The 25,558-nt window shown below is 40.8% G+C and overlaps 1 protein-coding gene and 1 long non-coding RNA gene across 2 annotated transcripts; both read left to right on the forward strand.

Annotated features, from left to right (window-relative positions):
- Positions 1 to 940: 940 nt before the first annotated feature.
- On the forward strand, positions 941 to 11,827 carry LOC109913829 (protein phosphatase 1 regulatory subunit 15B). Its single transcript, XM_020513377.2, has 2 exons — positions 941 to 2,772; positions 8,585 to 11,827. Exons 1-2 carry the CDS (start codon positions 1,372 to 1,374, stop codon positions 8,774 to 8,776), a joined length of 1,593 nt encoding a protein of 530 aa, XP_020368966.1. The 5' UTR covers positions 941 to 1,371; the 3' UTR covers positions 8,777 to 11,827.
- A 2,775-nt stretch (positions 11,828 to 14,602) lies between these two features.
- Positions 14,603 to 24,773, forward strand: LOC109913827. Its single transcript, XR_007264724.1, has 2 exons — positions 14,603 to 17,633; positions 24,626 to 24,773. It is a non-coding gene; the product is annotated as an uncharacterized LOC109913827 (long non-coding RNA).
- Positions 24,774 to 25,558: the final 785 nt, after the last annotated feature.

Below are 25,558 nucleotides of genomic sequence, written 5' to 3' on the forward strand. Positions count from 1 at the left end.
CATACACACACACAGTCTCTCCCTCCCACACACACACATACACACACACAGTCTCTCCCTCCCACACACACACATACACACACACACACAGTCTCTCCCTCCCACACACACACATACACACACACACACAGTCTCTCCCTCCCACACACACACATACACACCCACAGACACACTCTCTCTCTCCCACGCACACACACACACATACACACAGTCTCTCTCTCCCACACACACACGCACATACACACTCTTTCTCTCCCACACGCACAGACACATACACACACACGCACATACACTTGAATCTATGGGGTGAATTTGTATTTACAGATACATTTTGTTCAAAAAGAACACAATTATAGACAGTCAGTCAATATGGCATTTTATAAATTCCTACTTGAGTAATAAAACCAGTCTGACTCCAAACAAAAACACAAACACAGTCTAAACAAGGTCTCATACCTAAACATGCATTGTCTGATTGAAATGTCACCTCTTCTTCACACTGATAAAATCTTCATTTCTCTCAGGGCAATGACTTGAAAGGAATTCGTGGATTAACATATATCTATTAATCCGTTAAAACCTTCTAACTGATTAAAGATTTAACAGCATCTTAGGTTGTTTATTACATCCTCTATCAATGGTGTGAACCTTTGATCTCTTACTTATACATTCTGTGTCTGGTATTACCTCTATCACTAACACCTGAAGAAGGTCTGAGGCTCCGAAAGCTCATGTTTTCAAATAAACCTGTTGGACTATAACCTGGTGTTGTGTGATTTCTGACCTGGTCCAACGCAGGCACCTCCACATCATGACACACACACACACACACACACACACATCCCGAAGACCGGGCAGGAGTTGACCTTTTGCAGTTCCCACTGGAGGCCAGCCTCCTGGCTAGGTGGCAGCAGCGGGGGAGGAAAGCGCGACGCCCGCCGTGTGTCTGATGAAATCGCGGCCGCCCGCCCGCCCCCACCTTCCCCCCCCCACCTTCCCCCCCCCATTCCACTTCAATCCGCCTCGGGAGATGGAGGAGCGTGGACGGACGGTTGCGTGTTGCGGGATGGACGGTGACAGGACCGAGATCTGGCAGCAACAGCACCACCTTCACCTCCACCTCCACCATCTCCTGCAGGTCGTATCGCGGCACCGGGCGGACTGTTACGGCTGGGCCGCTTCTAATTTCGAGGTTTGGGCGCCGAAGTTCGTTGGCTCACAAAATGGCGGCTGCGCCTTGAACCATTAGGGAACGGTCGGGCGGCGTAAAGCAGTCGGTCGGTCGGTTGTGTTTTTTTTATACATTGTTTCCCCCCCAAGGGCGATTTTTTTTATTGTTGTTGTCGTGAATCTTTTCCTTTTTTTTAAGAAATGAACTGGGAGCAGCCGGGTCCAGCCCCCGCGGCCGCCTCCTGCAGTGACGGCGGCCTTGGGGGACACCCTGTCGGGCCTGCCCTCTACCAGAGCCCGTGGATGAGGCTGCTGTCCTTGTTTCACAGGCCGAGCCTGGCCCGTTTCCACCGCCACGAAGGGGAGCCCCACCTGAGCCGCGGCTCGGGCCTCCTGGGGCCTGTCCTGGACAAAATGCGGGGAGTCGGCGGCGAGAGGGAGGCCGTGTCCCCCATCGGGGGTCTCTGGGCCGCCGCCTGGCACTGGGTGGGGGCAGCCGAGCCTCCACCTCAGGAGGAGGAGGAGAAGAAGCTGGAGGTTGTAGTGCAGGCGCCGCCGAAGATCCCCGAGGCTTCCCCTGCCGCTCGGACCCTCGTCCCGGTCTTCCCCGGCTTGTTGTCCAAAGTGTTGGGGCGGATCTATTCCCTGGAAACGGCCAGCAGCAGTGAAACCAGCCCCTTCCATCCATGCCTGCCTCATCCCCTGGACTTCGACAGGACGAGCTTAGGACTGCCCCAGTGGAGCTCTGACTATCCAGCAGCTTCTGTGCAGCAGCTGCTGGCCCCAGCGCAGCCCAGCATCCAGCAGATGGAGAAATACCTGGAATTCTCCCACTACCACAGAGGGGTGGGCATTGCCACCCCATCCGATCAGGACTACGGCTATTCCAGCTTGGAAGAGGAGCATATCGGCTCCCAGTGCCAAAACATGAGGTATTCAGGCAAAGGGGTGCCTCCTGAGCCTGCCCCCAGTGTAGACAACTGCTCCGAAGGTAATGATCTGAAGGCCAACAGGGTCACTTGCGTGGATAATGAAAAGATAGTTTTGCTGCCCCTTTCAGTTGACTCGACCGTGCTCGACCTGCAGTATTTGGGTATTGAGAATACCATTAGAGACAATGAGTGGGATAGCGATGAGAGTAACAGTGATGAATCGGAGGATGATGCTGAGGAAGAGGATGACTGCTATCCCGTATCCAGACCTCATTGCTCCAATAAAACAATAGCTTATATTTTAGGAAGCAACTCCATTAGTGATAGTGATGACAGTGAGGAGGATGAGGACGGCGACTCAGGTGACGATGGTTTTGACAGCGATGGTAGCAGTTCTGAACTCTCAGATACTGATGAAGAACTGTTGAACATTTTAGCTGGGACCTCCGATCCTTATAACCTTATGAATTTTCAAGCCTGCATTAAAACCCGACACAAAAAGGACACAAGAACTGTATTCCAGTCCAGTTGCACTCAGCAACCCAAGTTGTGTACCATTGAGCTGGACGATGATTCAGACAGACTGGATAGTGGGTTTACTGACGAAATTCAGCATGAACTACAGAAAACATTCACCAAAGTAGCTTCTGTAAAAAAATGCTCCAAAAAGGTAACTAATTTTTGATTTCCCTATGTCAGACAATGATATCATTTGAGAATTGAAGATGCAGGGGCAAACAGACTTCAGATATTTGAACCTAATGTTTCCTGAAATTTCTGTATTGACTACACTGTGAATCTCACATTAGTCTGGAACTAGCAGTTAAAGTGGCTTTAAAATAATGGATGCTATAATGCTTAATGTACGTGGTTGACTTAGTCACCACTTATGGAAAATTCAAAGTAATGTGTTTTAAGTTGTTGGTGTGTACTTCAGAAATGCCTCGTGAAAATGTTTTGCACAGAATTGCTGCATGTGATAATGTGCAACTTAAATAAAAATATGAAAGGTAGACTCTGCCCAAACAACACCCAGGGTTTTGTGAGCAAGTTAAACACGTGGCAAATACTCACGTCACAACCTTGTCTTATGTTAGATGAAACATCCACAGTCAGCCATTACATGACCGGTGAGAACAAAAAAAATTAGTTGCTGGTAAGCAGAGAAGCAGTTGGGTTATAACCCTGGGTTTGTAGGTAATGTTGGCCTGCTTCTGAACAGTCCCATAGACTATGGCATGCTATCTGTCTGAGTGGCCCACTTATCTGAGAGCGTGCTGGGTGGACCTGAAAAATCTTCAGTGGAGATAGTAATTCTGTTTAAATAATTGAAGGAAGTGATTTGCATGACATATCTTGAGGCTGTCTTTCCCTTTTATGTGCACCCTTCTTAGTGGAAGTTTGCTTTTTTAAAGTAATTTGTATTAAGTGTTATGTGACACAGTAGCTCAGTGGTTAGCATTGCTGCCTGAGCACCAGGGACCCAGGGTTAACTGAATTGCCCTTTGAAAGCCATAGTGGACTTGATGGACTGAATGGCTGCCTTGTCTGCTTGTCATTCTGGATTTACCATCTCCAGGATCACTGGTTTGGAGGGGTAGCTGTGTAGAATCCACAATGGTTTGCTTGGCAACATCCAGTAGATAGCAAAGTCTGCAACCACTGCTAGAGTTCAGGGTAGATCCAGGATATTGATCAAGCTGGCTATTTGTTGTGGATGATGTCTTGCTTCTTGGATACTATTGCAGTCACTCTCTTCAAGACAAGTGGATTTGTTTCGGGGAGTTGGGAAGTGAGTATGTACAACTAAATTTCCATTTTAGGGGTGCTCAAATATTTGTGGTGTGGGAGATTCTGTGATGGGAATACCATCAAATATCACAGGTAGATATTCAGACTCTGGGTTGGGATGGTTGTTGCACAAATTTAACTTGTCTTTTATTGTATCACTGGAGAGTGAAAAAGAATAAAACAGAATTTCCTTTATTTTCCTTCAAAAGATGAGAGAGAGACAACAAGATAGTAATTGGATACCTACAAAATAATAAAGCAGATCGGCACTTTGCCTACTATGCTGGATTACCAAGTACTTTTCCTGGAATCCTGGTAATTCCCTTGAGTTTAGTCAGTCACCTTTTTTTTGACTCGTTCTCAGAATGTTGGCATTTCATTGTTCTGGTGGTATTGCAGCTTAACCTATAAGGACACTACTGTGTATTAATTTATAATATCTGACTCATTCAGCAGTCACTTGTAGCACTATTTCATCAATACCATGAATCAGATGTTTAGAGTGTACATGGAGTGAGTAAGAGCTTATTGAACTGTGTTGGAATCTTGGTGTGATTACAGAAAGAAATTTTCCATATGGTTATTTGTGCACTAATGTTCAAGCAGCAAAACTAGGGTCTGAAGTGGTCTGTTTGGGACTTTTATCCAGATTTGGTGTTTTCTGGTTGGAATTACAGTCATATTGAGCAAAGGAATCATTTTATGAACTTTAAAAAGTTGACAAGAATGAACATCAGTTGCACATCTAGGTTATAAAGCAATACATTCTGCTACTTTCCAGCAAAATGCTTTCAATATTTCAAATTTGTTCATTGCCCTCAACTTTAGATAGGTTTACTTAATGATTCAGTAGTTAAAGCAGATTTCAGTGCTTGAATTTTTTGAACAATTTGTGTTTGATTTTCTGCCACATGTCACTTGCGTATTTGGCTAGATTGAAAACACAATTAACTTCAGGTCAGAATTGTTAGTTTTAATATGGCTGTCACTTTCTGTACATAAATTTTATTTCAGTGCACCCACTTCATACTACCTTTTGGCGTTGGCTTATTGGGTTTATTTTATTCAGATTCTGAAATATTTCTCTGTCTGCTCAATTCTCAGCATTTAGGGTGTAAGTTTGGTGCTATTGATTTCTCATGTTGGGAAACGTTGGAAGGTGATGTAGAGATCAGTCATTTTAAGGCATTCATGCAGCTTTTTGTTTGGAGGTTTGAACAGGGCATTGACTCCAGGCGTAAGTGTCTGCATCTTTAATGGAGCCGGAGTTCTTTATGGAATATATCTTGTATCAGCATTCTTCACAGTCCTCCTTGCTATAATAATGTTTTTACGAGGAAGTCAATGTGGACTCTAGTTTCACGGTTATTGCAAAAAAAGTTGGGTTTTGTTTTTAGTTTCTCTAGCTCCCATCCCAAACAAATCAAAGAAAAATGGGAGCAGTTGGCCCCATTTGAGAATTTATTCAGATTGTTTCCAATTGTGATGTATTTGTCAAATTTCTTATGATGGGATGACTTATTGAGTTCTCTCATGCTCACACAATATCACTAAGCAATTTCCTCTCATACTGACTTGTGAAACGAAAATAGGCATCTGGCAATTAGTTGAATAGTGACTGCAAAACAAAAGTGAAAGAACAGCTACAATTCCCGGAAGGTGGCTTGGTTCTTTGTTAGCTTATTTAATGCTACTCTTGTTAATTTAGAAACTCATCCTAACTGGTTGCAGTTCTTTCTTCCCACCATATTTTAGATGTTCAGATTATAGACAACGTCTTTCAAAGATTCTTTTATTTATTTTTGTCATGATTACAGAATGAGATGCACAAAGTAGACCAGCTGAAGTTGAAAAGTGCCTGGCTCTTGTATTCTGAAGGCTGGGGTGCCTTCATCCTTTAAGTATTCCTAGCAACAGTAATGGTTACTCATAGGAATGCAATGAAATATGAATAACTATAGTGGGGAGATGGGGGAGATTTCAGCCTAGTTTGAAAATAAGATCTCAAATGCATTTGTTTGGTACTAATCCTGCAATTTTCAAAACCCAAATTGTGTATCTTGACTTAATTTAGATGGAAAGATTTTCTTTCTATTGGTCTTGACTGGGATTTGATTCGCTGAAAACAAATTGAAAAAACATCTTACTTAGTTCCCAAGCCCCTTGGCTGCATATGTTAAACTTGTTGCATTTGTGCTCACTTGAGCAAAAATAGCATCTCTGTTTTGCATCCAACGATTGGTTTCCTCATTTCATAAAATAACATCCTCCCAAAAACTCTTAAATGTAAGTTTTGATGCTGTGTATTTCTGAGATGGGGTTTATTTTCTATTACTTGACTTCCCATAATACTGGTAACTCTGGGTGCAAGTATTGATGGCTAATATTTGCCATGATGTTTTCTTTTCAGTTGATTGTGGCTTGCAGTGGATATTGCAATTGTTACTTGTCAGCTTGGGTAACACTGTTCTCAAAGCTGAGAGCCTCCAGGACTTAATAATTTAACATTTGTTAATATAGTGTGACTTAGTTAGGAGAATGTGAATATATAGAATTTGGAGTAATGTGCTTGATTAGTATGCAGTGTTTTTGCCAATAGCACAGCTACTATAAAAAGTTTGTTTGCTAATTTTGCTTGGACATGTTACATTTAGAATTGCTATTAGAATAAAGGAAAAAAAATCTTATTTAGCCGTCTGCTATGATGCAATGTTGACTATTGGTGGTCAATATCAATTATTTGACAAATGAGCTATAAGGTAAGGAAATTCTCAATTGTGATGATCCTCATTAAGGCTTCATCCATGATATACTACTACAATAGCAGTTTCAAATTGTACGTCTACAATATTTTTAGTATTAATATTCAGAAAATAACATTGTTCGCTCCTGTTTCATTGGTGCTTGTTCACTGAACTACTTTTCGTGTGAATCAGTTTTGAATTTGACCCCTTGAAATACAAGTCCTTAATTCTTTTCCAGTAAAAAGGAACTGACTTTGCATAACCCTTCCATCCACTCAATCATTCTGCTGCTTGTCTTTAACCTTTTTCAGGAGTTGCACACCCTTTCTATATTGTGGCGCCAGATTCTTTTAATTAATTCATGGGAAGTGGGTGTCATTGTCTAGCCAGCATTTATTGACCATCCCTAATTGCCCAGAAGGCAGTTAAGAGTCAGCTATATCGTTGTGGGTCTGATGTCACATGTAGACCAGACCAGGTGAGAATGGCAATTTCCTTCCCTAAAGGACATTAATGAACCAGATGGGTTTTTCCTGACAGTCGGAAATGGTTCCATGGTCAAATATTTGCAAATAATTAGCAAATTCAATGAAAATGCTTAAAACTCAAAGATCTCTTAATGTCATTGCAATACATGCAGTGCTTACACAACAGTTTCCATATCCAGGTTTTGGAATGTAAAATTCTTCCATCATTGATCACCTGCTTAACACCAGTTTTGTCTAATCCCACTGAATTGAAACACCCTTCCTTATTTTTGTATTTGTGACTGTTGATTTGCATTTCATTCCATTAATTTCGCTCAGTTTGGTGTCATTGTTGCGTGTACCGTATATCAGCACGTCCACTGACTGAAGACAAACATGACAGGTACTCAGCATTGTGGTGTTATTTTCATAGACCATTCCTAAACATACACTGAGTTGCCTGTGATTGGCGCTGGTATGAGCTCTATATTTGGTGAGCAGGAACAGAAGGAATAATAATCAAAAGTGTCCAACTGTGAAACTCTGTTTATCCTTCTACCTCCTCTTAAAGTTTGGAAATATACTGAATTATGGGTTATCTGCTGTCTACCATCAGTACTGAACTGACTTAAATGTATAACTGTTGCCAACAAGGTTTCATCTGAGATACAAGCCACATTTTTGAGTTCCCCTTCAGTGTTGTACTGTTATGTTAGAGCCTGGTAAAGCAAGTAGAATTAAACCTAATTTTTTTAAAAAAAAGTTCTATTATCTAACTGTAGTAACCAAGCAACTCATTTCATTTGTTATAATCAATACTGAAAGCACCATTGTACTGCCTCTTCTTTATAATGTGGACCTTTTTCTTGAACTGACTCGTGTAAAGGAAGGAAAACGTATCAAGTAGGATGATGCTTAAAGGTAAGAGCTTCATGGGCAGCAGAATACTGACATTTCTAAATCAGTGTTCAAATAACACTGTTCAATATTGGCCACCTCACTTGAGAGACTGCAATTAGACACTCCTCATTCTAACAATTGTCAGATCCCAATACAGTATTGTCTTTGTTTATGCTTTCATCTTTTACATTAGTGATTATTCAAGACTCTTCAGTCTTGACAGTTGGAAACAAGTTTCCAAACTTGTTTTATTTTAACCTCCTGTTGCTCAATGCAAATTCAATTTATTGAACTTAAGCCAGTTTAAATCATTTTTCTTTTGATTACTTGATGCTTGAAGTCCTCTTGGCCACCACTTTTCAGATACGCTGGTAGAGAGCAGTGAATTCTTAATCTGCATTCAAGTTGAATTCTGTTTTAATGAATTGATTTCTCTAGATGGGTACCGTTCTTGTCGTGAGTTGATGTACTACAGAAGGTGGTTATATTGAAGATAATTCCTAATGTTTCTTTTACAGCTATCATTTTGGTATTAAATGTTTTATGACTGTTAAAACCACTCTTCTTTTCTTAAATTTAGGTTGCCTTTGATGAGCACGTCACTGTCTATTATGTGAGTAATGAAGAAATCCGTAAAGGACCCTGGGAAGAGTATGCCCGGGATCGCTGCAGATTCCAGAAACGAATTCAAGAGACTGAAGAGTCTATTGGCTATTGTTTTACCCTTAAACACCGGCAGACTGTGCTGGAAAATTTGCTACTGAGCAGCTAATGATCCATGAGAGTAAAGGGCTTTGGAAATGTTCATCTTGTTAATAGTTTATTTGCAAATTGCCCCTCGTTTTTGTTGAAATTTTGTGCACTCACACACTTGCCTACCATTTAGGAATTGCTGGGAAGTTTGTTATGCAGTTAATGCTCAGTCAGTTTGCAACATGAAGGAACATGTGAAAAAATAATCACTAGAGTTACAATGACATATCTGGGGAATTAAAATTGTGCTAAAATCTGCTTGCTAGATTGATATATCTGCAAGTGTTATTTGATCTAATGATTACAGCATTTAACTTTTATTGTGACATTATTTTTATGGTGTACACCAGTGGTTTCTCTATCACTCTACTATTTGATCCAACTTGTGTGAATCACCTAGAGATGTACTTGTGGTTTACCGAGGTACATCTGCTTTACCCCACTTGAATGACATTTGGGTAGTACAGCACTTACTGTTAATTAAAAAAAAAAAAATTCCCAAATAAAGATCGTATATTGTGAATACAGTAGCTGGGTTTTTCCCAAGTTGCTTATTAACTGGAGTTTACATTTAGGTTCCTAGTGAGTTTTGCTCCCTGTTTCCAGCAAATTTTTCTTACAATCAAATCTGATTTAGGGAGAATATAATGTCACATCTTATACTGTACAAGTTAGACAATGACATAGCTTCTTTATTTAATTGTCTGATTTGATTTGTTGGTGCAGCCTAATTTCAGAACTGTCAGTGTGAAGGAAATCATTGCTTGCGCTAATGGGTTATGTTTGTTAAAATATGTATGCTGTATTGGGGGCTTTTGGTTAGCTCTTTGATCTTTAAGCTTTAGCCTTTAAAAATGTTGGGAGAAGGGGGGGCTTTAGTTTCATTGGTGAATAGATTATTTGTGCAAACTTTTTGGATCCACTTCTGTCAATCGTGTTTAAAGAAGCTCAGTTTCCTGGTTAGATTTTCTTCAGAGTGATAACACACAGGAGTCTGTGTCACTGCTTTCTAATGTACTACAGTAGGAGTTTCCACTTCCCAAAGGTAGATGTAAACAGCACAGGTGGTGGCTATTTGGTCTCTTATGCCTGTGTTAGCTCTTTTTGTAAGAATGTTCCAATTAGTCCCACTTCTCTGCTCTTTGAAATAGCCTTGAAAGTTTTTCCCTGTTGATAAATTCCCCTCATCTGCTTCAACCTGCCAGGCAGTGCATTCCAAATGGACTTTTTGAGTTTAAAAAGAGAGTGACCAATTTACAAACAATGATTTCATGTTTCAGTGAAGCCTGGTCCTTAAATGTTACATAAAAGGAATGTTAGTTCAAGCCAAGCCAGCATTGAGTTTCAGGGCATATATGGGTTGTGGACTGAGCCATCCCTTTCATTCGACAATCAGAAGCTATTCACTAGCTGTTTTTAACAGAACTGTTTCTCAGCATGGGATGGAAAACTATGATTTACAACATTAGTAAACTACAGCCAATCTTTCTTTTTATCTTCCTAATCTGGTGGGCTGGTGATCATGCCATGAAATTACCATTGTATCTGATCACCATTCTGCACACTTTATTAGAGATGTAGTTCATACCATATTACTTTCTTGGAATTGACTTGTTTGTTGCAGTAAATTTTTTAAAGATGATTGCAAGTCATCAAGAATCATTACCAGATCTTTGAGTATGGATTTTAAATTGTTACTTTTCCTGTTGTATTTCAGTTTGATTTTTAAGTATGTATATTAATCAAATTAAGTTCCTGACTATATCTGAGAAAAAGTTCAGTTGAATTTGTCTGTTTTTGAGACAGTGCGTAGCTATGTCACTCAAAAGTTGTTCCACTTTCTTGGAAATGTGGTTGAATATATAATTGGCAGAAGATTGTGATGGGGTTATCGATAGGATTTCTCTTTCCATTTGATTGGATGTGTTTATCCTATATTGGTCTTGAGGTTGCCAAGGCTTTAGACTTCAGTGGTTTGATCTGAGATTAGTATCCTTGCTTAATTAATCTACGTTTCAAAAGCATTTGATACTAGTCAAATCTTACTGTACTTCAGCCTCTGCATTTGTGACATTGTGCTTTAGGCAACTTTTTGCAGTCCCCAAATTGGATTGTGAAACAGTTGCTGATTGACAGTCCTTGATTCCAGGTTGCTCAATATGGTCTTTAATATTTCTTTGTGATGCACCTTTTTCAGAATTTGATTGTGTTTGAAATTTCTGAAGTTCATCTTTTAGCTCACATTGAAATGTCATGGGCAAACTTGTACAAAGTGAGATTAGATTGTGAATCTGGTTCTCTAAATGTAATAATGAATTACCAATTAACAATACTGAATTTGAATCTAGTTATATCTGATGAACTAGGTGACATTCGCACGTTAAAATTTGCTACTTAAAATTGCTTGTTTAAAGAAACCATGCCTAGTTTTGTTTCAAATACAGTACTGCGCTACTCTAACAGTGCACCTCTTTTGAGAAAACACTTCTCACCTTGGGTAGCAACGATCATGTTAGTGTTCCAACTCAATCAAGGAGCTGGGAGTTTGACAAAAGTTGACCCTGATCTTTGCGTGTTATGTGTGCAGTGTTCATTTGTTACTGAAGTTGTTCTGATGAATTCCCCCTTTATTGGGAAAAATGTTTGTGTAAGTAAATCATATAACAATTGGAAAGTAGAACTCAGATTATTGCAAACATTATTTGACTTGAAGGGCAGTGCTTCCACATACACTTCAATTCAACCTTGAATCTCCACCTTGTGTACAACAAATTAGTGTATGACCTTGGCTTGTCCAACTGATGGAATTAATTTTGGACCATCTTCCTTCTATAGTTTATTTATCAAGGAACTAATTGTATTTTTGTATAATTTTGCAGATTTGTAAACAATGTAAAGAAAGTTATATTAATTTACATAAGATTTACTAACTAGGATAAATAGATGTTTGTGACTTGTAATTCCCCATCAAATGTTTATGAACGTCACAGTAAATTGAGACATCGGTGTGCCTGAAGCACTGAGTAACCCAATAGTGTCGAGATCTCAAATAAAATATTAATGTGCATCATCTCAGTTCATTATTAACTTTGTAACTGTACTGAACTGTATTATTGCAGATTCTATTATTTCACTCCAGAGAGATGGATCCATGCAAGTTTTGAACTATGTCCCTTTTATAGTAGTGGGCTGAGACTGTAGGTTACTGAGTGGGTCTGTACCAGCCAACAAAGTAAGGGTATTCCATTAATAGGGTACCAACACTTCACTGATTCCATATATGAAAAAGCAACTCCACCAAAAGTACATCCCTGTAATTTTGTCTACTTCTGTGTGGCAAAACCGGAAATCTCTGTTTGGAGCTGATTTGGTATTTTGTTTGGAGTACATGGACTCTACGTGTTTCTGTGTGCTGTGGAGTGGTGATTGTCAAGTGAAGACCTGTAAGTTGGGGCTAATATTTGCATTTAGAAATAATAGATGAAGCAGAGTAAGGCTGGCTTCATGAAAGGGGACTTAAGCTTGACAAATTTATTTAAATTCTGAAGAAATATCAAACATAGTAGATGCAGGGGAACCAGTAGTTAAGTATTTTGATTTCCAAAATACTTAAAAGTACTGCAGTGTTAGGCTACCCCAGAGTATTGGGAGTGGTATACTAGTGTGAAGAGTGGATTGGGTAATTTGAAAAAGACACTGGAAAAAGAGACGGACATTCAGACCCTTAGGCACTCTCCTCCATTCTGCTAAGTGATGGCTGGGACACTCCAACCCCATTTATCCACCTTAGCTCAATATCCTGAGATTCTTAGCTAAGATTTCTGTTGTTGTCACTCTTGTGTGCTAACTGTCCCTAACATCCAGTCTTTGAGAAAGAGTACCATCAGATGATTTAAGTGAAGTGCCTGCTGTTCTGGAGAGTTGACACAGAAGTCACAGGTGGAATGGCTGCCTCCTATTCTCTAACTGTTTCATGATACTGAACATTTTCTAATCGACCTGTTGAGAGAGTTTGCTTGCGCACATCTGGAGCAGGGTGGGACATGACACATGGCCTAGCCTAAAGATGGGGTTACTAACACTGTGCCATAAGTGGCTCCTCATCTGACACTTCTATACGTTGGGGTCAAAATTGGCTCTAGCTGGGTATCGGCAGCATCTGTGGTGAGATCGGACAGATTTTTAAGGATTTTACTGGAATTTTTGCAATGTTTTAATGTGAGCTTGTATGGTTTTTGAGGTGGTCAGAGGCAGGAGGCCCCAAAAATCTGTGAATGACCTACATTCCTATAACCTCTTTCACGGTCCAAAGTCCTTTGCAACTTTGAAGTATGTAGAGCATAATAATTTTTAGTCAGGAAGCACGTCAGCCGTAATTGCATTTAGAAAAAATCCTGCAAGTTGTAATGTGATGCTAGTTGAGAAATTAACACTGGCAGAGAGTCTGGGAGAAAGAGAACCCCTCAGAAGAGTGCTTTTGGATGTGTAATGTTTATCTGAAGGGGCAGAAGGAACTTATGATTTGAAAGGCATCATCTCTACAATGGTATGGTGATCCATCAGTATTGCATTGAAAGGTCAGCCTGGACTTTTGTTCTTTGGTTTCTAGAATGTGGTGAGCCCATGACCTGAGTCAAAGGGTGTGTGCTGCCAACTGAGCCACATTTTACATATTTGTTTATCAGACCTAGAAGAAGTTTTTAGTTGTGTATACTTGCAGTTTTTAAACTGTTTCAAGCTGGTACAGCTTTTGCTTGAAAAACAGTCCTGCAAAAGGTACAGTAGCCACACAGGCACTATTCCAAAGCTTCTGTGTTGCACAAGGCTGTCACGTGGCTGATAGGATGTTTTGAATCACCAAATCTCCTGTTCTCAGTTAGATTGTACAATGCAAACACAGACCTATTGTGTCCTGCTGCAGCTGAGGTAAAAAAAATGTTTTTTTAACGCCTTCCTTTGTGAAACTTGGGCATAAAATTTATATTTATGAACCTATGTATATTGTGAAGCTACATATTAATATACAGGGTCCTGTTCTTTGCAACCAGAACATGTATGCATACTACCTCTTTCAATTCAAACTCGGTGGCAGACATCCTCTGCCTTGACCAATCAGATTCAACATCGTGCTTTAAAATTTAAGCAAATCTTAGCCATTGATCACTGGCGCATTCTCTATGGCAACACTTCTACCACTTTGTCGCTGTCCCCTCGTACAGAATAAATTGTTTTTTCCCCTTTGGCATTTCTTTTCAAATGTTCTGATGAGTAAAAGATTAAATGTTTCATAGAATCTGTTCACAGCATCCCATTCCTATTCCTGTTCCTATTCCCCCTATAACCCACCTAATTTACACATCCCTGAACACTATGGGCAATTTAGCACAGCCAATTCAACTAGCCTGCACCTCTTTGGACTGCGGGAGGAAACCCACACAGATACGGGGAGAATGTGCAAACTCCACACACGGTCACCCGAGGCTGGAATTGAACCCGGGTTCCTGGTGGTGTGAGGCAGCAGTGCTAACCACAGCCACCATGCCACCCGTGAACAGCTTGATAAATTGTTTTTAACAGCTCTTCTGCCTTATTCATCTCTTGCATATTTTCTGTTCAGAGATGTTGTTACGCACCTCTGGAGCCGGTTGGACTTGAACCCAGACCTCCTGGCTCAGACATAGGGACATTACCACTGCTCCATCAGAGTCCCTTGTTTATCTAATCAACCTGTTCAGAGATGTTATTACAAAGCTCTGGAATAAATGGGACTTGAGCCCAGTCCTCCTCGTTCAAAGGTAGGGACACTAGCACTGCACCACAAGAGGCCTCTTATTCCCATCAGATTTTTTTTTTAGATATTTTCTAATCAACCTCTTCAGAGATGTTTTTACAAAGCTCTGGAGCAGTTGGGACTTTAACCTGGGTCTCCTGGCTCAGAGGTAGAGAATCTACCAGTGCATCACAAGAATCCTCATTCATCTTTTAAGAAGGTGCTAATGTACATCAGCTGCTGTATTTGATGTCATTCTGGTAGGTATGTAGGTGGCCGCTAGGCACTGCCTGCGATAGGCAGAGAATATACAACCATTGTGGTTAAAGTTCTTTCGAGCAAAATAAGAGGATTAGAAAAGGACAGAAATGGAATTGGCTGAGATTTTGTATGCATTTTATCTAAATATGCACATAGATAGCGGCTGTTTGGAGCAGATCCTGGAGGTAAGTTAGTTCTCCTTGACTATCAGTTAGAAAAAAAAGTTATCATTTTGCTCTGTGCAGGAGTTCACATTTCTGACCCAATGATGTTTTAATTTGCCTGGATCTGTCTTCCCTATGGATCAGACCCTGCAGCACTCACTGCCTAAGCAGTGAAAAAGAATTCGGGTAGGAGGGGGTCAACCCTAGACTTCAAGATAATCTGCATAATCAGTCCAGGTTTTGAGAGATCGTAAGGAATGTTTATTTCAAATGATCCAAGCAATGAAGAGCTTCTGTTTTGTGGAGAGACTTTGAAAGTTCTGATTAAATTGTCTCTGATGTAAGAATAATGATGGGACTTAGTACTGTTATCCAAAATCCTGAGGGGCTCTGTTACAGAGAGTGGATAAGGGGTGGGGGAAAAACTTTCCGCTCCCAACAAGCTGCACAGAGAAAATGGTTAAAAGTACTGGAGTGGTTATGAGATGTACATTGATTTAATTTGGTCTTAAGTTTATTCTTCCAGCAATATTTTTGTCAAAGCTTTTCATCTTGCACTCAGTAGGCCAGTTCACAAGAATACCATTGTAGGCACCAATGTACGGGGAAATGCAACAATTCTGCCATAAGAGTGCACCCATTCATACTGATTGATTGACCATTAAACGTCAGGTTTTGTTTCAATTTTAAACCAGATAGGCTGACATAGTGTTCAGAGTATCGTCCCAAGAAATGAACCAATAAGGGGCTGTCACCCATTGTATTGTACTCCTAAAGCACAACAAAATGAGTCATAAAGCGCAGAAACCGGCCCTTTGGTCCAACCAGTCTATGCTGACCATAATCCCAAACTAAATTGTCCCACGTGCCTGCTTCTGGCCCATATCACTTCAAACTTCTTCTGTTATAGGAAGGATATTATTAAGCTGGAGAGGGTTCAGAAGAGATTTACCGGGTATGGAAGGCTTAAGTAATAAAGAAAGGCTGGGACTTTTATCACTGAAGCGTAGAAGGTTGAGAGGAGCCCTTATAGAAACTTATAATGTGTAGCTAGAGTCAATGGTAGTTGTCTTCCCCTTAGGATGGGGGATTTCAAGACTAGGGGACACATTTTGAAGTTGAGAGGAGACGTTTAAAAAAGACATGAAAGGCAACTTTTTTACACAGTGGTTTGCATGTGGAATGCCCTTCCTGAGGAACTGATGGATGTGGGTGCAATTACAATGTTTAAAAGAGATTTGGGCAAGTACATGAGTAAGAAATGTTTGGAGGGATATGGGCCAGGTGCAGGCAGTTGGGATTACGTTTGGCGTGGACTGGTTAGACCGAACGATCTGTTACCGTATGACTCTGTTCTGACAAAATACTTACTGCATTTCTGAAAAAAATTATGCCCTGATTAAAATGGTGGTGGACATGTTTTCAAAAGTAACCATTAAAAAGCAATTTGCAGTATAATCAGAAAGGAAATGTATGCAGGACTATAGGAAAAAAGAAGGGAATTGAGAGTACACAGTATGGTGCTGGAGGAACAGCAGGCCAGGCAGCATCACTGGGGCACGAAAGTTGACGTTTCGGATCGGGGCCCTTTTTCAGATTCCTGCTCCTCTGATGCTGTCTGGCCTGCTGTGTTCCTCCAACTCCATACTGTGTTGTCTCTGACTCCTGTATCTGCAGTTCTTGCTATCTTGGAATTTGGACTAAGTGGATAGATCCTTCAATGAGCCAGCACAAGCACTATGTGCTGAGTATCCTCCTGGGCTTTAAAAGTATCATTCCAACCACAGGGAGGCGATGGTCTAGCGCTATTATTGATGGACTGTTAATTTACAGACTCAAGTAACATTCTGGGGACTTGGGTTCAACTTCCGGCCATGACAGATGTGGAATTTGAATTCAATTTTAAAAGTCTGGAATTAAGAGCCTAATGTTGGCCATGAATCCATTGCTTATTGTTGAGGTAAACCTGTCTGGTTCACTAATGTCCTTTATGGAAAGAAATTGCCATTCTTACCTGGTTTGGCCTACATGCAACACTTTAGACACACAATTTTGTGGGTGACTCTTAACTGCTGTCTGGGCAATTAGGGATAGGCAATAAATTCTGGCCTCGCCTGTGAAAGAATAATAAAAAAAAAAAGCATTGCAGTAATGTGGATGTTTGGAATCGGACCAGGTCCCTAGAACAGTAACAACTGGACGTGTGGCTAATTGCCTGCCACGTTGGCTTACCATTGCAGTATCTCTTATCAGCTGTAACACAAACCTCTTCAATGTTTAATGTTCTTATTTGCTGCTCTTTCCCAATGCCATTTCATCATTTATCGAAAGAAGCACAGTTCTTTTTTTTAAAAGAGCAGTATGGCAAAAAATTATGCAATGCTGAAAATTCAAAACCCTTGGAAAAGAAATCAATAAAGGGAGTCAGCAATGTATGTGGGAAGGAAGTATGTTAATCTTTCAGGTATGAAGCCTGAAAGATGGTCAGTGAGTTAAATAACAACAAATGTAAAGGCAATAAAGCTTTATTTTGTGGCGGCTGTTTTAGCAACTTACTGCTTGCATTTTCACTTTTCGTTTTGTTTCACAGAGCTCCTGTAGTAGGTGTTACTTGTGGCTCGGTGGGTAGCACCTTTTCGAGATTGTAATTTCATTCCTGCTGCAGAAGCTCAAGAAGAAAGGTGAGAGTTTTTGTAAGAAATGGCCGGCACCATCAGATTGGCATTCTCTGCTCCTATGTTTTTGCACTAGGACTAAGCTCCGCAATTCTGGCCTGGTCTTCCAGTCCCAGCTGCTTCCCAAAGCAGAGAATACCTAGAATCCAACTGTATCCTTATAGTGCAGGATAGTTGGGAGAAGAGAATCTACAGTCCTCCTTTTTACATCAGTAGGTGCTGAATTCTGTGAACAGTCCAATTGTCCTAAATCTTGTGTTAAACTAAGCTGGAAATAGCATTAATTAACAGGAGAAAATATTTTCAAAAAAATGCATATGAATCTTGATTATCTCATAGCACTGTCTGTGGGTCAGGAGGTTGGGGAGAGGGTGAGCACTGTCTTCTGGTTGAGGTGGGTGTGAAAATAAAAGGCATGGGGGAAGAGATTGAACCTAACTTGGATTCACTTATGCTCTTGAGCAGGTTGTAGATGAGCTGTGAATGTTCTTAGTAAGTTCCTGCAAAAGGGAGGATATGTAGAGGTTAAGTAGGACAAGTATACAGCAAGTGACTGAGCAGCATGGGCAGAGTAAACCTGTAATCCAAATATTAAAATTTGGCATCGGTATCATGGGTTTCACCTACTTTAGGACTTCATCAGGCTCCTGAGGAGTATCAGTAACATACATTTGAATCAGAGGGCTCTCCTCCATATCAGGAGATTTGGGCCATAACAGATTCTGGAATTCTCAGTGCAACACTGAGGTAGTGCTGACCTGTTGGAAAAGCTATTGTTCAGATGACACTTTAAATTGAAGCCCTGCCAACCCTCTCGGGTAGTGAATGATCCAATGGCGTTAGGTCCAAGAAGTGCAAGGCAGTTCTAGCTGGTGTCTCAGTGGCCAATATTTCACCCTCAACCAACATAACTAAAGCCGATTATCTGCTGTTATAGCATTGTTGTTTGTGGGAACTTGCTGTGAACAAACTGACTGCGGGATTTCCTGCATTACAAAGGTGGCTATGCTTAATAAATAATTCGTTAGCTGTAAAGTGTAAAGTTGTGACTGATGCTATAAATACCAATATTTTCTTATTTTAAATTGAATTTGAGGAGGGGGTGGAGTGGGAGAAAGGGAATTATAATCAAACAGAAGTGTTAATCCATCTGAAGTGGTTTTGTTCCAACATTGATCCTCTTGCGTACTTTCTCTTCAGTTTCTGGCTGATCCACGAGAGCAGAAGGTGAAAACTGATGTTACCCTTGAATGGATGTTTCTCCCAATGGGATTTCACTGAGAATGTCTCCAAGGTGCTTTTTAGAACATGGCCAGCTTGAAATTGAGAGGAATTATTCTGTCCATCAGCTGCTGGAATCCTCCAGAGGGCCTCTGAGTGGTTTCACTTTGTTAAATCACTTTACTGTTCTTGTTGACAACATTCATGCCATTGTCTTTCAGTTCTTGTTTAGATAAGGGAGGACCAGTGGATGTGATGTATTTGGATTATTAGAAGACTTTTAATAAGTTTCCTTATAAGAGGTTAATTATGAAATAAAAACCGAAAGAACTGCAGATGCTGTAAATCAGAAACAAAAACAGAAATTGCTGGAAACTGAGGAAGGGTCACTTGACCCGAAATGTTAACTCTGATTTCTCTCCACAGATGCTGCCGGACCTGCTGAGCTTTTCCAGCAATTTCTGTTTTTTTCCCTTTATTAGAGGTTAATGGGCAAAGTTAAAGCACGTGGAACAGTGGGTAATATATTGCATGGACCAAATAAGGAGAGACTGGGAGTAAATGGGTCTTTTTTGAAGTGGCAGGCAGTGACTAGTAGGGTGCTATACGGATTGGTGCTTGGGTCCATTTAGTCACAATAAATAAATAACCTGATAGGCGAACTGAGTGCAACTGATGACACAAAACTGGGTGGGATTGTGAGGAGAATACAAGGAAGTTTCAAAGTGATTCAGACAAGATGAGTGAGTGGGCAAACACATGGCAGATAGAGGACAAGATGGCTATATGTAGTTATGCAGTTCGGTTTGAAAAACAGTAAGGAAGAATATTATTTAGATGCTGATATATTAGGTGGTGTGGATCTGGATGATCTTGTATACCAGTCAGTGAAAATAGACAGGAAAGTTCAAAAAACAGTTAGGAAGGCAAACGGTATATTGGCCTTTATTAAAAGCGTATCGGAGTCCAGAATTTGGGCCATTTTACTGTAGTTAAACAGGGTCTTGGTGAGACCAGTGGTGGAGTATTCCTCACTCAGAGATAGTAAGAACTGTCGATGCTGGAGTCAGAGATAACAGTGTGGAGCTGGAGGAATGCAGCAAGCCAGGCAGCATCAGAGGAGCAGGAAAGCTGACGTTTCAGGTCGGGACCCTCCTTTTCTGAAGAAGGGTCCTGACCCAAAACGTCAGCTTTCCTGCTCCTCTGACGCTATTGTGGAGTATTCCTTGCTTTTTTTTGTCTCTATCTGAGGAAGGAAGTGCTGACTCTGGAGGGAGTGCAGTGAAGGTTTATCAGGCTGATTCCTGGGACAGCAGAACTGACCTATGGAGAGAAATTACATCAGTTACGACTGTATTCGCTGGTGTTGAAAAGAATCGGGGGGAATGGGGGTGGAGGTGTCAGGATTTTCATAGAAACAAGGCTGGATAGACTGAATGCAGGGAGAATGTTTTCCCTGGCTGGGGAGGTTAGAACCAAGGAACAGTTTTAGGATATAGGGCAAACCATTTAGGACTGACATGAAAATTTTCTTCACTCTAAAGGTAGTGAACCTTTGGGATTCTCTACCACAGAAAGCTGTGGAGACTATTTCACTGAATATGTTCACCAAAGATAGAAAATATTTGAGATTTTAAAGGCCTCAAGGGGTAGGGGGGGGGGGTGGGGTGGGAAAAGGAATAGGGCATTGAGGTAGAGGATCGACCATAATCGTATTGATTGGCAGGAGCAGGCTCAAAGAGCAAAATGGCCTACTGCCTCTCCTGTTTTCAAAGTTTCTGGATTCCAGATACTGAACTGGGCTGACATAAAATTATGCTGAGAAAAAAATCTAAAGGCTGATTCAACAGATTTGGACAATCCCAGCTGCTGGGTTATCTGGAGGTCATGCCTGTGTTGGTGAGCACTATTCACTGATCTGCATGCCAGCTCACACAAAATGTGCATTTCATTGATTTATTCCTGCAGTGGGTGGCTTTAGTGACCCACCGTGGCCCATTCACCATTTCCACCCGAAGTAAAACAAATGAGGACACTGGGTCTGATATTTTCCTTTTGATTTAAATCTCTCCTTTGTTGTTCCCTAATCGGTCAACCTCACATCCCTTTTACTTATGTACGACAGCTCCTCATGGCAGAAGGGTTTTTGATATGAACATGCAAAATAGGAGCAGATTTAGACCACTCAGCCCCTCACTTTCTCTGCCATTCAATAAGCTCATGGCTGATCTATCCGTGTTAAGAATTCCTCATCTGCCCCTATAACTTATGATTCTCTTGCCTAAAGTAAATCTAACATGGTCAACGCCAAGCTGAATGGTCCACAGGCACTACCTTCTTACTTTCACCACCACCATTTCCCTTCCTCTTTTCTCCTACTCCTCATCCTTACTGCCCCACTCTCCTCCCTTCAAAGGAAACTGAGATTGGTAGATAGACATATTGGTAGACATAGGAGCATAAGACTTGGAACCAGAAGTGGGCCATTTGGCCCCTTGATCCTGCTCCATCATTCAATGAGATCATGGCTGATCTGGCTATGGTCCCAGCTCCACTTTCTTTCTGCACCCTGGAATATATGATTCATTTCTGTATAGGTTCAGTCTCTATCTATTCAGTCTCCTTATTCTCAATCTAATTCCATCCTGAATCTGTTTAAAATCCCCAGCTTCCACTACCTTCTCAGGAAGGGGATTCCACAATGCTGAACAATCCTTTGAGAAAAGAAATGCCTCCCATCTCCATATTGAAAGGGAGACCCTCTTATTCTTAAACTTAGTCTCTCTAGCAAGGAGGGGACATTCTCTCGGTATCTGCCCTAACAGTCCCCTCAAGTTTTTTTTATTCGTTCATTAGGAAGACAGATTTCCTTCCTTACAGGGAGTTAATGAATTAGATGGGTGTTTAACAACAGTCAACAGTGATTACAATAAGGCCAGCTCTCTACTCCAGATTTTATTGAATTCAAATTTTGATGGCATTCAGAGTCAAATCCCCATTAATCTAGATTCTGGTTTGCTAACCCAGTGACATTGCTAATAGGCCACCTCCTCCGCTTCTATGTTTCAATAGGATCACCTCTCATTCTTCTAAATGTTAATGGACATAGACCTGACCCATTCAGGTCAGGGGAAAAGCCCTAAGTGCTGATACTATACATCACACCAAAGATTTCAGGACACAATGAATCTGGGGGGTTGTTATACAGGGTTTTTTTTTCCTATGCCAGAAGTGTTATCACACATAACTTAGCAACTTTCCCACTGCCAAAATCGCTGTGATTTTTTTTTTGTAAACTTCTAACCATAACCAGTAAAAACACTTGAGGCTAACTGAGCATTTACAAGCAAAGCCCATTGTGGGCAAAGCAAAACATCAAAAGTGAGGGTGTGGTGTGTGTTGGCTAGGGAGAGCAGCAACTTGATATGCAGCCTAACCCAGTTGGTTAATTATATTTAGGCAGTGGGCATTATTTGAAGATTCACGTGTGCTTGGAGAAAGGAGTAATCTACTGCTGTCCACAACACTCAATGCCAAACTTTCAGCTGGTTACCCCACTTAGGGTGCCAACCATCACTTTGGGAAGCCCTGTCTTTATCTTGACGTAGATTAGAGTCATGTCCTCTGGTCTTCCACTGTCCTATAAATTGGAAATAATCTATCAAAGGGGTAGACATGTGACATTGTGACAATGTTTAAGTATTAAATCAACCAGAGTGACTTTGTCCTTGTGGCAAACCAAACAAATCTTCAGAAAGTCAATTCCAAACCTTTTAACTGATTATTAACTGCAATGACTTGTATTTATTTGTATAACGCCTGTAACATAATCAAGTGTCCCAAGGTGTTTCACAGGTGCATTATCAAACAAAGTTCAGCACTGAACTTTATAAAAAGATACAAGGACAGGTGACCAAAAGCTTTCTCAAAGGGTTCAGTTCCAAGGAGCTTCTTAAAGATGTGTAAGGAGGTTTAGGAATCAAATTTCAGAAGCTAGCAGATATTATGTAATCCATTTAACCATGTGAGGACAGTTTCTCCTAACCTCCAGAAAAATCAGACCTTATGTCTTGCAATTTTCACCTTGCTAATTTCTTCCTGGCGGCTCAGGCACCCTGATGTTCTGTGGAGTGTTTGATTACTCTTACGTTGGAAGCTGTACAGGACATTGGTGAGGCCTCTTCAGGAATACTGTGTCCAGTTCTGATCGCCCAGTTATAGTAAGGATATTATTAAATTGGAGAGGGTTCAGAAGAGATTTATCAGGATGTTGCCAGGTATGGAAGGTTTGAGTTTTAAAGAAAGTCTGGATAGGCTGGGACATTTTTCACTGGAGTATAGGAAGTTTAGAGGTGACCTTTATAAACTAATGAGGGGTATAGATTGACTTAATGGTAGTTGCCCTTTCCCTACGATGGGGGATTTCAAGACTAGTGGGCACATTTTTAAGATGCGGGGAGAAAGATTTAATAGGGGCTTTTTTTTACATAGAGGGTGGTTTGCGTGTGGAATGAACTTCCTGATGAAGTAATGGATGTTGGTACAATTGCCACGTTTAAAAGACATTTGGATAAGTACATCAATATGAAACATTTGGAGGGATATGGGTCAGGACCAGGCAGGTGGTAGTAGTTAGTTTGGGATTATGTTCAGCATTGACTGATTGGACTGAAGGGTCTGTTTCCATCTTCTATGACAGGGCACCAATAACAATCTTAATCTGTGCCTGTGGTAAACTTTGTGGCCTTTCAATTTTTAATTGATGGTGGGAATATGGCTAACATAATTCCTGTCCCTGAGTTAGCAACTCTCATTTTAAGGGTTTTAATATCGTCATAGAGTTGGTGGAAACATTTTTATTCCCATTGGAATCGCGAGTACAATCTGTTCAGGAAGTGCCTTTTATTAAAAAACAAGTAATATGTGAGCAATTTGTAACCTACTGCTACACTTGGGATATTTCTCAATATTCAACTCCTTTGTTTTTTTGTAACTGGTCCTGGCAGACTCGTTTCAGTGGATTTGTTGAGAGTACCTTCACTATATTTTGACTGTGATAAGTTGCATTTCTGATTTTTGAATCAATGGCAAAAGTAATTAATACTGAAATTTATTCCTTAAAGTTGTGAATGACTGCCCCTTTATTATAGCATTATCTCTCTCTTAGTTTCTCAATAATGCTATGTGTTTCGAGAGAGATCTTATAGCCATGCCTTCAAACATTAAATCTCACTGGCACATGTAATCAGGCACAAAGGTCAGTGGGGGTGGCAATGGGTGTGGTTTTGAGGGGGGGGGTGGTTAGCAGGAGAAATGTTCTTCACTTTTACAATCGTAGAGATCCACAGCCCAAAAAAAGGCCCTTCAGCCCATCATGTCTGTATCAGTCACAAACGACCACCTCACTATGAGCCAGGTTCTGTCGGGATTTTGAGGTAGTTCTGTGAGAACAACGAGATAGATGCAGAAGACACCCTGAAATAGTCTCAGGGTATTAATTAGGAACACAGGAACAGCAATTGCCCAATCATTTCCTCAAACCTGTCCCACCACTCAGTAAGATCATGGCTGACCTGTACCCTGGCTCCGTTTATCTGTCTTTGCTCCCTATCCCTGGAAACCCTATCCAACAAAAATCTATCCTTCTCAATCTAAAGAGTATCAATTGACCTGTCTCAACAATGAATTGTAATCAACCAAAATTATAAATGATAAATAATAGCTTAAGTATCTTTTCAGTACCATGGTAACATTTATAATGTCTTATTGTCTAACAGAATCCTGGGTCATCTGAGGACTAGATGAATGACCATCTTTCTTGTTGAACGGTAATCGCAATAAATAAATGAATAAAGATAACACAGTGTGGAGCTGGAGGAATGCAGCAGGCCAGGCAGCATCAATAAATATGTTTTAATAATCAAATTGATTGTGTGTTCTTATTTATAAAGTATTGCAATGAAATTTATTTTTCAATGAGGAAGTGGCTGAAATATATGTCCCCTCAACACCTTCTAATGAAAGGTTTCCAGAATCAAACAGTAAGCGTATTCAGGAGGCTCATTTTCATTTGCTTTAATTCAGCATTGACTGTCTGAACCAGAGGGCATTCTGAAAAATGGATCAGCACATTAGGGCTCTTGTGATCTAGTGGTAGTGTTTCTACCTGTGGGCTAGGAGACCTGGCTTCAAGTCCCATCTGCTTCAGAGATGTGTCCTAACATTTCTGAACAGACTGATTAAAAATATTTTTTAAAATCTAGAAACCGAGTCAGTGGTCATGGAGCATTGAGCAAGGCTGAGGGCTGACGTCATTCAGGAGGTACATGAGGCATCAACTCACACCTGAAGCACAAACATAGTCAGAGGTGGCAGTCGCATTGATCACAAAGCTGCACTTTCCAAACCCGTGATCTCTGCCTCCCACAAGGATAAGGACAGCAGATATGTGGGGACGTCATTACCTGCAAGTTCCCTCACAAGACATACACTGTCCTGACTTGGACCTGTATCACTGTTTCTTTACTGTTACTGGGTCGAAATTCTGGAACTCCCTAACATCACTATGGGTGTAGTTATATACCATGGAGTACAGTTCAAGAAGGTAGGTCACCACCAGCTTCTCCCACAATGGAATAGATCCTTTCATTATCCATTCTGTCATTTCCCCTCTGGATCTCATAGATTTTAAAGTTGCACCTCTGCTGAAT

This window comes from Rhincodon typus, chromosome 25 (genome assembly GCF_021869965.1).
Source record: "Rhincodon typus isolate 14 chromosome 25, sRhiTyp1.1, whole genome shotgun sequence".
Lineage (NCBI taxonomy): Eukaryota > Metazoa > Chordata > Chondrichthyes > Orectolobiformes > Rhincodontidae > Rhincodon > Rhincodon typus.